This window comes from Erythranthe guttata, chromosome 5, assembly GCF_056151865.1.
Source record: "Erythranthe guttata isolate IM_541 chromosome 5, IM_541, whole genome shotgun sequence".
In the NCBI taxonomy this organism is placed as follows: domain Eukaryota; kingdom Viridiplantae; phylum Streptophyta; class Magnoliopsida; order Lamiales; family Phrymaceae; genus Erythranthe; species Erythranthe guttata.
In genome coordinates, this window is record NC_142537.1 from 709,744 (window position 1) to 723,203 (window position 13,460).

The following is a 13,460-nucleotide window of genomic DNA, read 5'->3' on the forward strand; positions in this document are numbered from 1 at the left end:
CTTCCGATCCTAATAAAAAGCATCTGATTCTCTCTTTCATGTTTTATATATAGTGTGTCTCTCTCTAATCAAAATATTCAGCATTCCATCGAATTTATAAGATCACATCATTGTGCAAATAAAGTACTTGCTGATTTACTAATTATGCCAACTAAAGAGTGGTTCAAGTAACTCAGAATATATGTACATATATATATGAAATGCGAAGGCGTACGTGTTAATCATCAATTCGAACACTCTTATTTTAAGACCGTATTGATTCACTGTGTTTATGTGTGAGAATCCAGTTTACAGTTTGCTGTACGTAAGGTATAAATACATAAATACATATATTATATGTATATATATATATAGTACGTGCATGGAAATACACAAAACGAAAGCAAAAGAACATTGTCGTATTAGGGCCTCACAGCAGTAGTATAAAGCAAAATGTTATCCCCCCACTCTCATGCATTCCATAAACTAAACCACCTACTCTCTCTCTCTCTCTCTCTCTCTCTCTCTCTCTCTCTCTCTCTCTCTCTCTCTCTCTCTCTCTCTCTCTCTCTCTCTCTCTCTAATAAAGAAATGAAGCAGTAACTTACTTAGCCATGCAGTAAAGCTATAACCACTTCTCTCTTCTTTCCTTACTACAAAAGCCAAATTCTTTCTCACTTAAACGCACCAATCTCTCATCTATTCTTTGTTTTTCTACCACAACTCAAAAATATACAAGGCATTAATTTCTTTGTATTATATATTTGAGAAACTATTTATACAAATAGGGTTTTGTTTTTTGGCTTAATTAGAGAGATGTACAAGAACCTATGGAAATTTCTTTTGCATCTACTTGTGTTTCTCGGAGCTATTTTGATAATCGTCGCAGCTGCAGAAAACAATAGAGGTACAAGAATCAAGAACATTGGAAATACAAACCGCCACCACCACCACCATCACCACCACCGCCGCCACGTGGAAGAGCGGAATTATAATACGGGAAGAAATCATGAAAACACGAAGCATGTAATTAGTAGAGCTGCTGTTTCAAAGTTTGATCTCAACTACACGAGCAAAAGAAAGATACCTAATGGACCTGATCCTATTCACAACAGGTCTGTCATTTTATTTATTTTTATTTTTTAAATATGTATATCTATATATATTTTTATTCATAAATTCAAAACTTAAAAAACCATGCTATATGTATATTGCATCCAAATAAAGCAATAAAGAGAGCCACTCACCACTTTATCCTTTTGTTGAACACATTTAATAAAGTTCAATTTTAAAATATTTAATTTTTGTTTTCTACCCTTTTGAGGGTTTGATTTTCAGAAGCACCTTTATAAGTACAATGGCTTTAGTACGTAGCCTACCACTATTCATTCTATAATAATAATAATTTCATTTTCTGTTTTATTGAAAAAAATAAATATATCTTAGTAAATTATGGAATTTTATTATAATAATATAGTAAATTAATTATATCGGCGTTTTTCAGACGACAAACACCTGGCCGGCAAGCTTAGGCAGAGGACTACGCATGATCACAATTGTTGCAGCCATGCAAGAGTTTTCCATCTCGTATTTTCTGGAATACTTCGATCGATTTTTTTTTAATTTAATTAAATGTCAGAAATATTTTGGCTTGTTCATTTTTTTTCTTTTCTTTTCACTAAAAAAATATGCAATTTGGTACAGAAATTTCATGAGAAAAATCATTAGGCGAAATTAATTGTGGTACAAATATTAAATCCACACCATCCCAAACTACAGTTTCTTGTGTAATAGATTAATTTATTTTAAATCATCTTGCTTTACCTTTTTTAGTAGTTATGGTTCATTTTTTAATGAGCTGTGGAGTTGGCATGTGTTCCAATAAATAAAATTAATAAATTAATAAAAAAAAAAAAAAAAAGCGAATCCACCATTTAAAGGTGGAAAAAAGAAGAAAAAAGAAAGTTGGTATTTAGCATCTTTGGAGTGGTGTTAGTCTTTTTCAGTAGATTCTTTAATTAGTAGTGTGGGGAAGTGAGTGACACTGTTTTGGTCTTTGGTCCAATATTCAAACTTCCAAAGCTTATTTCAGATTCTCTATTCCTCGTGCTAACCAAAAAAGCCTTTTATTTCTCCTTTTTTTTTTTTTTTTCTTTTTTTGCATAAAATTTCAAGAAATATATATATTTGTTGAATTAACTTGAGGTAATAAAGTGATAATTATTATTATTATATTATCAATAAAATCTGATACACTTTCATTTATATATATATATAAAAAAAAAAAAAAAAAAAAAAAACTATCACTTGTGACCAAACATTAATTTATGTAGTAGTGGCCCAATACGTTATCAAAAAATCTCTAATGGGCCGGGCCATAACTTCTGGACCAAAGAATTTCAAATCCAAATTCGATTGGATCATTGCACCATTACTTTTAATTTCAAAAGTAAACTGTATAGTCCTATTAGCTCGTAAATCTCTTTCGGCTGGTTTCAGCACTCCCGCTTCGTCACCGGCCACTCCGAGCGGGCACCCTACCTTACCGGAGACACTCAACCGGCGACTACTATATATAGAAGTGTGTTTTTCTTTTATTCGAAAAAACCATGAAAACACAATCCAAATCCATCTCAATTCGTCCAGAAAATAAAATTAACGAATACAAATAGATCATTGTGTAGCTTGAATATGTAAAGAATTTCCACAAATTTAAAATTGAAATGGTAGAGACGATTTTCGTGTGTGATTTTGTGAAAAATGAGGAAAAAAGAAGACATACGGAGAGGAAAAAAAGATTTTAGAGAGATGAAGTCTTTTATTTGTGTGCATATTAGGTAAATTTGGTGCAGGATTTAACATTTCGGATACATAAAATGAATAAGTTACAGAAAATTTAAAATCATTAAGTGAAGGGCATTTCAGACATTTGAATGGATGAGGAGCTAACTGTGAACGAAACTTACAGTTACTAAAACTATGTCGTTTTGAGATATAAATCCAGTTGGAATTTCAAACCACTTACTAAAATTTGAACCATACCAACAAGAAGCCCAGGCCCATCAATTTCACAGGAGCATCTAACTAGCCGCCAGCTCGCCACGTGTCCCGCACCAAGTTTGACTTGACCTGGCGGGCGAAAATTTCTAATTTATAATCAATATTAGTATTAATTATATAATATATTGTTTGTATCTATATGTTGTATGTATACAAACCCAAAAAGTTCATTTGCATTCCGTTTTGGGTTCATTTGAGTTTCATTTCGCATTCCACCATTTCTTCTCTGTTCTTCACGCACACCGCAATTAAACCTATGCATACACACAGATATGTATAGATCTCTCTCGATTGTACATGTATGTATCGCTACTCGAATCGATACGTAAACAAAAAAAAATCTCAGTAATTTATGAAATTTCCTCTCTTTCTGTACATTAAATTTGCAAATCGAAGACCAAAAATTTTTCAGATCGGAGATTTAAACAGCTGAAAAGGTGAAGGCGTTTGATTTTTTTCTAGAAGTGAAGCAGCGAAAATGCCGGGGCACGTGGATCTGGATAGGCAGATAGAGCAATTGATGGAGTGCAAGCCGCTATCGGAGGCGGATGTGAAGATTTTGTGCGAACAGGCGCGTGCGATTCTGGTGGAGGAATGGAATGTGCAGCCGGTGAAATGCCCCGTCACTGTGTGCGGCGATATCCATGGCCAGTTTTACGATCTCATCGAGCTTTTTCGGATAGGGGGAAATGCTCCAGATACGAATTATCTCTTCATGGGAGATTATGTCGGTGAGTATTTATCTTCTTTTTTTTTCCTTGGGGTTTGTTTGTTGAATTTATTGAAGCAGCTGTTTGCTGATCTGGTGTTTGCGTGGATGAATTTAAGGATTTCTCAAGTAATTTATTGGAACTTGGATTTGTTCTTGATTTGGCTTTCGTGGTTGTATTTGCTTGTTTTTGTTTTAGCTGATAAGGATACATTTAATATTCTCATACCTGACTGTATTAGATTTTGAAGATGGTTGTTTGTTTATTTCGGAAATAAAAACCAGCTAATGTAAATGGGAGCTGATTTTTTAGCATATTTTTTCGAATTTGATTCATACCAAATATGCAAAGAAGCTGATTCTGTAGCTAATTATTTAGGTTTTCTTAGCATTGGATATCGGAGCTCACTTATTGAACTTTCTGATGTGCCGGTGAGCTGGATATGTCTTGGTGATTGACTATAAGAATCTAATTAGGCTTACGTATTTTTTTTGGCACTCTATAAGTTGGAGTAACGTGTTCCGGAAATTCCGGGCATTGTTTTTTGCTAGCCAATTACATTATCTGATGTTCGTATATTGATGACGTCGAGATTCTGATACTACATTTCGATGTTTGCATGGGTTAGCCTTTATTGCAAGCAAATAGTTGGAAAGTTGATTTTTGACGTGGAACTTTAGCTTGTGTTACTTCACGTTTGAAATGATATCATCGCTTTCATCTATTTATTCCTTGATAGTATTATTTGGCTTTGTCCGACTTTATTTGTCTATGTGGGAACTAATTTTTCCACGCGCCTTGGTTAAGACAGTATAGTTGTTTGTGCATGCACATGAGGGCATAATTAGTCTCGCATGAGTAAAATGTTTTGCCTCATTATTGCATTAGGCCTTGTGTTTGATTGTAAATTATAATCATTTATTAAGCTGATTTTTTAATATTTTTTGCTTTACGTAAGCTTCCACGTTCATCAATAGCTTCTACTAACTGTTGTGTCATTTTAAGATCTTTTAACAAAATATTTACTTAATGCAGACCGTGGTTACTACTCAGTGGAGACGGTTTCACTCTTAGTGGCTCTTAAAGTTCGTCATAGAGATAGAATCACAATCCTTAGAGGAAATCACGAAAGCCGACAAATCACTCAAGTGTATGACCTTCTTTACTGATCTTGTAGTGCATAATGTTCTCGATCGATTCAAAGACCAAATCAAATTGATGCATAAACCTTCTGATTAATTCTATGCAATATACTGCTCATAATAGTATTATGCTACTATTTGTGCCCAGGGTTTTAAACCCGACTTTGTAGATGAAAGGTTTGTAATTGATCGTTTGAATGTAAACATGGAAAAGGAATTTTGTTTCAGATAGCATGTATTACGTCCTGGTGAAAAATGTTTATTCAAATAGGTTGAGATAATCTTGCTTCCATAGTTTGTTATTTGAAGGAAAAATAAATATCCTGAATATCATACTCGATCCATTAATGTTTAATCTTCTTTTCAATTGTGTATATAGATGTGAAAACCCTTCAAAATCAGCAAAAAATGCTTGCCCTTTTTTGTAATATTTGATGTCTTTATTCATGTACCTTTTATTGCACCAGGTATGGGTTCTATGATGAATGCTTGAGGAAATACGGCAACGCCAACGTATGGAAGTATTTCACTGACCTTTTCGATTATTTGCCCTTGACAGCACTTATCGAGAGTCAGGTTTGATCAATAAACACAGACCCCTTTTATATTAATGACAAAAATGGTAATTTTCTCCGACGCTTTACACTGTTTTCTTGTAGATCTTCTGTCTGCACGGAGGTCTTTCTCCTTCACTTGACACCTTGGATAATATTCGAGCTTTAGACCGTATACAGGAGGTATACACAATTTTTTTTTTGCCTGATTATTTTACATCTATTATATATACACTTCTTGATTTGAGAATTTCTTTCATTAGGTTCCACACGAAGGACCAATGTGTGATCTTTTGTGGTCCGACCCGGATGATCGATGCGGGTGGGGCATATCGCCCCGTGGAGCTGGGTACACCTTCGGACAGGATATAGCTTCTCAGTTCAACCACACAAATGGCCTCTCTCTAATCTCGAGAGCTCACCAGCTTGTCATGGAGGGTTTCAATTGGTGCCAGGTTAGGAGGTGTTTGCAAAAGCTTTTGTATGTAGAAGTTGGTGATTGTGAGTATAGTTGTCAAAAGTTAGAGTGCTTGCAAATCCTTTTAAGAAATCAACTTTAAGCCGTCAATTTAGAAATTGTAGGTGTTTGCAAATCAACTCTTAACTTTTTAGCTTATTTGGTGAAACATCTAAAATATCCATATTAAAAGAATTTAGATAAAACCAGTAAGCTGGTCCACACATGCTTTTGAGATTATAGCTTAAAACTATATTTTTAGAGAAACAAAAGCAAAAGTTGGTTTTGCATACACTCAAAAACTGATTATGAGCCCAAAAAAGCTCATAATCAGCTTTCAAAAGCTTTTGCGAACACCACATTAGTCTTATTTTTCATGAAATTTTTTTCGAGTGCAGCAACATATTGTTCTTCAATTGGTTAATTTATTGCTCTTCTTACATGGATTTGTTAGGACAAGAATGTGGTGACGGTTTTTAGTGCACCAAACTATTGCTACCGATGTGGGAACATGGCTGCTATACTTGAAATCGGGGAGCACATGGACCAGAATTTCCTTCAATTCGACCCTGCCCCTCGTCAGATCGAGCCTGACACAACACGGAAGACTCCGGATTATTTTTTGTGATTTTTTTCTTTTCTCGATCTTCTCGTGAATTTCGGTTATGTGGCAAATATATTTGCCAAAGAACTAATGAAGGTGGCTGGCGTCCGAGTTCTTTTGTATATTTCCGAAAAACAGAAAGTGACAATGAACAGTTTATATTGTGTTCTGTAATTTACAGGGTTTCTTTATTTATTAGGGTATAGTTTTCTTCTGATAAGCAGAGTGACAATTTGGGATTTAGCTTCTGCAAAATTGGAATGTTTTGGGGATGGAGAGAGAAGTTAATGAACTGATAATACCGGTTAGAAAAATTGTAGCTTTGCTGCGTTGAATTTAGTACTTCGATTTATAGCTTTAATTTCATTTTTCCTAGCTGTTGTCGAATGTTTAAATGTTCATTCATTTTGCCATGTTTAATACGATGACGTTTCGATAACAGTGCATGGAGAGTCCCCCACCTTCTGCATGATCGCGTTGCACCTGAGCGCTTTTTTTTTTTTTGTTAATAATAATCTGCTGATATGGATCACAATGGATATATTGATTCCTGAAAGCGACGAGCATTTTTCGTATGTGAAATTACACATCAATAAATCGACAATCATTCCTCGAAAGCTGGCGATGATGAATAGACGAATATGGATATGTTTTAGATAATATTAGCTTCTCTTTTTGGAGGGATTGATTCTCTCATTTCTCTCCTTTTCACATTAACTCCTGAATAAATCAAAAGAAAAACCACTCTTCAGCAATATTTTACTAATGGCACACAAGAATCGGATTGAAGATCGATCTTTCTGTGAGAAATCGATGGAGGTTATGGTGAATATAATCAAACTCTCGTCTTTGTCTCTGGCGAATCTGAGTTTGGGCGAAGAGCACAACAAGAGTGGGCCCGCATCGCCTATAATAAGGACCTTCTCCAACTCATCAAACTCTCAGCTGAGCAAGAGCAAGAAATCACAAGCCCCATCAAGTGAATCCAAGATGCAGACTTATGTGATGGAGCGAGACGCAGGGAATCCCACCCTTTCATCTTCCAAAATCATCGATCATCGAAATCAAGAAAATCATACCAAAAATGATGATGGCAGTTTTGACGATTACATCGAGAGGTTCCACAAAAGGAATAATCAAGAATGACGAAAGGTGAATCGTAGTCTATAATCTTTGTTGCAGTTGATTTAATTTGTTTTCGAGATTGTGTATACTTTGTTTGGATGAAGAAACCAGAGATAGTTTGTGAATTGTATTAATCAATAAATGAATAACTATTCGTGTGATTTTTTTTTTCCTCCTTTACAACGAGCAATATTAATCAGAACGCTTCTCCCACGGCAGCGAATTAGTCGAAAAATCGACGAAATTCGCCAAAACAAAGTCTCTAAGCCCAGTATCCCACACCTCACAAAACTTCTTCGACCAATCAGAAGGCTCGATCGCCTTAGTACCCAATCCGGGCGCTCTATCTCTCGACCCTTCATTTTGATTCTCTCTCCAATCCGCCACGTAAGTAGCCACTCTCCTATAAAACTTGGCTCTAAAAACCTCCCACACTTGGTATTTATAGTGATTTATCACAGCAGCACTCTGCGGCAAATTCAAGTACTCGAACCCTTCCCGAAGTCGAAAATGGTGCACCACATTCAGAAGGGTGGAATCCAGCGCGTCGGGCCTCACGATCGATTTGTGCCTCTCGGGACTTTGCAGCCTACATGTGTACCCCACCGTAACCCCCTGTGGTGGCGGTGCATCGAGCCCTGATGGTCCGAAACTGTGGCACGAAGTTCTGATTTCTCCGATGTTTGTTCTTGAAAAATTGGCCACTAAATCGCGTAGCGAATTTTGTGGAGCGTGGCCTAATGATCGGAATTGTTGGTGCTTAGGAGTCGAATATGGGAAGTAGAAATATTCGTCTACATCCATAAACGAAATCCAATTGCATTGACTTTTCGCTTTGAGGGCGCAGTGGGAAAATCCAGCTTCTTGAGTTTTGATCCACGGCCATAAAAACCGAGTCACGTTGTGGTTTTCTTGATTGAGTTCTTGAATGACTTCTTCGATTCCGTCTTCGCTGTTATTATCGTAAATAAACCACTTCTCTACACCGAGCCACGAATGGTACTTAATCCACTCGCGTATAGCCGAAGCTTGATTCCACACCATCGTACACACGCAAAGATCGTGTTTTTCCGCACTCGAAAAAGCGGGGCCCGCCGGTCGGAAAATCTTGGCCACGGAAGGCGCAAGAACGGGCTTGTGGGCCCGATTGAATCCAACGGTCACACGGATTCCATTCTCGAGACTCCGTCCGATGCTCTCCGGAAATGGACACCTCACGACTTCTTGTGCAACGGCTAGAGCTTTTGTCGACAGCGTAAAGATCGGATTTTTATGCCCGAACCCGAAATGGCAACTGAATTGACTCGGGTCGGATTCTCTGCCGGGCCTTAAATTGAGTCCCTTCACAAAGACAACAGCTGTGTCAGTTTCATCATCAAGTGCAGCCTCGTACGCAATGTTTTCCCATGATTTAACTGTCTGATTTCTCCTCAAAAACCCATTATTTTTTTCAGCCAAGACTCGATTTTTATCCACCCTCTGCAACTTGACAACGTTTGAATAGTTCAGAGATGGAAGTGGGCACCTCACAATTGACCTGAATTCATCGTATTCGTCGAAAGAAACCACCTTTTTCTTACCAAAACCACCATTTTTAACATGATTGTAAACACACTCGAACTCATTATTCAAGAACCTGTTTTTGCTCCCACCGCCCACAAGCAGCAGAACATGGTCGGGGAACAAAACCCGGCTCTCGATTTTCAACGGCGGTGATTTTAAAGAATCGGAATCTTGAACAGATTTAACCGTTGCTGAAATGGAAGTTGACAGCAGAGATAAACTGGAAACCACCAAAACAGGGCGAAAAACAGGGATGGAAGAAAAGGGGTTCGTGTAGGAAAAAAGATAGAGAAAAATTAAGAAGCTGAAACATATTAGCAGAGATCTTACAGACAATAACAATTGTAGATTAGGGTATTGTCTGAAGCTGCGCTTTCTCTTGCGCCGTTGATCTAAAGAATCCATTTTTTTTTTTTTCTGTTTTAATTTTCTGTTAATAAGATGATGATTAAGGTTAAAGAAGTTTAGAAGAAGGAATGTAACGGAAAATTCTTCGGGAAGATTTATATGTAATGTATGTATATACCGACAGAAAACAGAGGTGTGGTGTACTTGTGATATTTTAACTTTATTGTTTTATTCGGAAAAATAATAATAATAAACAAATAAATAAATTAAAAATAAAAAATAAAAAAAGGAAAAAGACGATTTTTTGGGCAGTGGGACGCGTTTGGTGAGTTGCAATTGGGTTTAACGGCTGTCTTTCTCTAACTAGTCGTATTTTTCTAAAATCGACAAAATTAGATTTTTATTTAATTTATTCAATTAAAATAAATAAAATAAACGAATATTCTTTTTAATAATTAAAAGGGAGTATTATTTATTTTTTATTTTTAATTGTGTGTAAACCGGTCCTAGTTGGCACCTGGAGCCGTTCAAGCTGAATGCTGACTATTAGCTGAACAAGTCAGAATAGCCGCCTGTTTTGTTATGGGCTACTAGATATTTAAAACTAATTTTTGATATTTTTTTTTTAATGGTAGTGGAATAATTATTAAATACTCCTGTTGGAAAAAAGATACTCTTATTTTGTACACAAAACATATTTATAATTTCAGAAAAAAAAATAATGAACAAAATTGAAGAAGGTTTCACATAATTGACTTCTTTAAATTATGTCGATTATTTGGCCCAAATAAAAAAAATAATATATGGTTCAGAAAATGATTGCATCATGTGTATTTCTTAAGCCTTGCTTTTTGATTGCATTCAAATCACTAAAATAATCAATCACCCTATTAAAAATAATTATCGTAATTCAACAATATTGAAAAAAGAAAAAAAAAAAAAAAAAAAGCCTCGTTCGGTTATCACTGTTAAGAGGGTGTTTGGCTAACTTTATAAGCGGTTAATTTTTTTTTTTTATAAAATGTTTAAGAGTTTCTAAGTTTTTTCAGAGTGTTTGATAAACATTTAATTATTAATTCTAAAATCAAGACGTAACGGCTTATTACCGGAGCTTAGACAAACGGGTGTTTTTTCGTGTTGACTAAATGGTAGGTGTTAGTAATATATTCGGTCGATGGATATTGAACTTAATTTACAACTATATGTAACTATTCAATAACACTTGCTAGTTACTTAACTCTTAATCTAAATTAAATTAATTAATCCGACCCATCCTAAATGTGATTAAGGTTGCTGTCTGACAAGAATTCTGACAGGCGTGGTTTTTGCATCTAGTGCAGATTTAATTGACTGCCAGGTGGCAGACGAGGCGCGTCACTTTCACTTGCTATTTTAATTTCATTTATGTCATGGTTTATTTAAAAAAAAATATGTTATTAACTTATTGCTTATTTCAATTTCGATTTATTAATAGTGACTGATTATCCAATAATAGTTGTTTGCTTATGGTCTAACTAATTCTTTCATTTACACCGATAAATAAATAAATTAATTAAAAAGGAACAAGAGGAACAGAACAAAAGGTTATGGTCCAGCTATATATAAAATATTAACAGCCTGTTTATAAGATAATTAGTTAGATAAGCTTTCAATTATTTATAACTACTTGTGTAGGGTATAAAATTGAAAATATAAGCATCTTTTGGAACTTTTTTCTTATTTAATATATATATTTTCCTTTACAGTTACTATTAATTAATTTACTTTTTTGCTTTCAATAAATAATATGATAATGAAATAAGTATACTTGGATAAGTACATTTTGTAGAAGGATTAGCAACATAATAACTTCCATTAAGGAAATTCGCATCAAATCAAATTTCATTTATTTTATTTTAGTTTTTTTTTTCCTTGTAATTTTTTTTTTGACCGTTAATTAATTATAGGATGATATTATCATATTATGTAATAAAATATAGGGGAATTTTGTGCCATTTTTTTTCTACATGAAGGGATTTATACAAGTTTAATCTATTCATTTAAAAATCTAGATTCTTCTTAAAAACTAATTCTAGTCACATTATTGTGTGGAATATACCTTTGATAATTTATTAATAAAAAGAATAATAATATAAATTCATAGGAAACTTCTCATGCACATGCACTATCAAATTATAGGTCCCATAATATTACATTAATTTTAATTCTTTAACACATTTTATCACAAACATGTGACTTTGGGAAATAAAGATTAGTGGTCTAAAGCGAATTAAGAGCTGTCATTAGGCGGCTAAAGCGAATTAGTCTTATGCGGTCGAACACATAAAAAGCGTTGTTTGTATATTTCGTTTTTTATAACTAAAAAACGTGTTTGCGATTCTTCAAACGCCGCTAAATCCGCCTCATAATTAAGCGGAATAATATATATTCTCCCTAATCATCCAATATTCATTTCATGATTCTGTCTTTGACCTATTAATAATTAGGTTTTTTTTTTAATTATTATTATTTACACTAGTAAATTGTATATAACAACACTCTAATAATGATATTTATCAAAAATGTAATCTGCTTACAGATGAATTTATAAAATATTTGAATGATTTTATAATTAAATGAATCAAAGAAATTTATTTAATTCAATTTATTACACATGTATGCAGATTACACAATCAATTAATTAAAATGCAGCATTTAATTACAAGCTTATCTTTTAGGGCTGGGTGCAATGTGCTCGGTTAGTAACTTTCAATTTTGGGCCCAATTCATAAACCCTAAGTCCATTATTTTATAATTAGTTTTAATTTTTAACCGTATTTTTTGTTTCTATTGGGCCTGCTTGAATCAAGATTGCTGCACTGAATAATGGGCCAATTTTTTTTGCTACTGCCAGATTTTGTTTACTTACCGCAGCTTTTCAGAATCCAGATATTGACCTAGTTGGAAACATGTACTAAATTTTGACCCGATTCCACTAAATATGAAATATTAGGCAGAATCATAATTTTCGTCCCTAAACTTTGGCCCGGTTCCACTTTCAGTCCCTTATGTTCCAAACTTTGGCCCGGTACCACTTTACCACTTTTCGACATACGGAGTCGTGCCGCCGTCGTCAGCAGCTAACCGATTTTCGGACGTTCATATCAACATGACCCTCAATCTGGCATAATTAGGGTTAAGATTGTGGTATCTCGTTGGCAGCCTCATTCATTCTTCCCCATTCACGATGCTAATGTAGTGATATATGAGATTTTTGGGGGGATTTTGGCAAAGGGGCCGGAGAAATTATGGTTGCGTCGTGAATGGGGAAGAATGAATGAGGTTGCCAACGAAATACCCCAATCTTAACCCTAATTATGCCAAATTAAGGATCACGTGATATGCACGTGCGAAAATCTATTAGTTGCTGACGGATGGCAAAGAGAGTCGACTCAATGTGTTAAAGAATTAATGAAGTTAATGTTTATTTTGTTCAACTTGGAACATGGGGACTGGAAGTGGAATCAAACTAAAGTTTATGTTATGGTATTCTAATCGAAAATAATTGGTAAAAAAGTTAAAAAAATCAAGTTAATTGTTATCATCAGCATGTGGTACAATAACCGTACCACGAATATTTGCGATGACAAAATTCGGAATAATTGAAAATCAGATTTTTGAAAAACGGAATGTTAGTGCATCAAAATTTGTTAGCAATACAAAATGGGAAAAAAATTCCAAAATTAGAAATTCCGAGATCGAAACCAACGGTACTCGAAAATTCCGTTCTAATTCTCGCAACTAGTCTTATTAAACCCTTCGCATAAATCAGTTTCCATCATTCTCTTTTGCCCTAACCCTAATTTTTCAACAATACCAAATTGAGTAATTAACTACTACGTCCGCTTTCCTTATTTCACCAACTAGACCACACTTCGT

At 34.7% G+C, this 13,460-nt stretch overlaps 2 protein-coding genes across 4 annotated transcripts; one reads left to right on the top strand and one right to left on the bottom strand.

The window, feature by feature from the left end:
• The first annotated feature begins 3,170 nt into the window (after positions 1–3,170).
• Positions 3,171–6,845, top strand: LOC105974695 (serine/threonine-protein phosphatase PP2A-2 catalytic subunit). Of its 3 annotated transcripts, none has more exons than XM_088818388.1 (7): positions 3,192–3,332; positions 3,502–3,770; positions 4,785–4,899; positions 5,359–5,467; positions 5,551–5,628; positions 5,709–5,900; positions 6,357–6,845. In XM_088818388.1, the coding sequence occupies exons 2-7, from the start codon at positions 3,518–3,520 to the stop codon at positions 6,528–6,530; spliced, it is 921 nt and encodes a 306-aa protein (XP_088674514.1). In that variant the 5' UTR covers positions 3,192–3,332; positions 3,502–3,517; the 3' UTR covers positions 6,531–6,845. The 3 variants fall into 3 exon arrangements, with proteins under 3 accessions (XP_012855283.1, XP_088674514.1, XP_088674513.1); XM_088818387.1 differs by having other exon boundaries at positions 3,211–3,338; XM_012999829.2 differs by having other exon boundaries at positions 3,171–3,770.
• Positions 6,846–7,748: 903 nt separating this feature from the next.
• LOC105974694 (glycosyltransferase family 92 protein RCOM_0530710) lies at positions 7,749–9,738 on the bottom strand. Its single transcript, XM_012999828.2, has one exon. It carries the CDS (start codon positions 9,597–9,599, stop codon positions 7,824–7,826), a length of 1,776 nt encoding a protein of 591 aa, XP_012855282.2. The 5' UTR covers positions 9,600–9,738; the 3' UTR covers positions 7,749–7,823.
• Between the last annotated feature and the right edge of the window lie 3,722 nt (positions 9,739–13,460).

Bases quoted from the DNA above. Each gene is read 5' to 3' on its own strand.
- LOC105974695 (XM_012999829.2), top strand. From the start codon at position 3,518: ATGCCGGGGCACGTGGATCTGGATAGGCAGATAGAGCAATTGATGGAG. The intron at 3,771-4,784 runs GTGAGTATTTAT...TACTTAATGCAG, and splicing joins CTTCATGGGAGATTATGTCG to ACCGTGGTTACTACTCAGTG. The intron at 5,468-5,550 runs GTTTGATCAATA...GTTTTCTTGTAG, and splicing joins CAGCACTTATCGAGAGTCAG to ATCTTCTGTCTGCACGGAGG.
- LOC105974694 (XM_012999828.2), bottom strand. From the start codon at position 9,599: ATGGATTCTTTAGATCAACGGCGCAAGAGAAAGCGCAGCTTCAGACAA.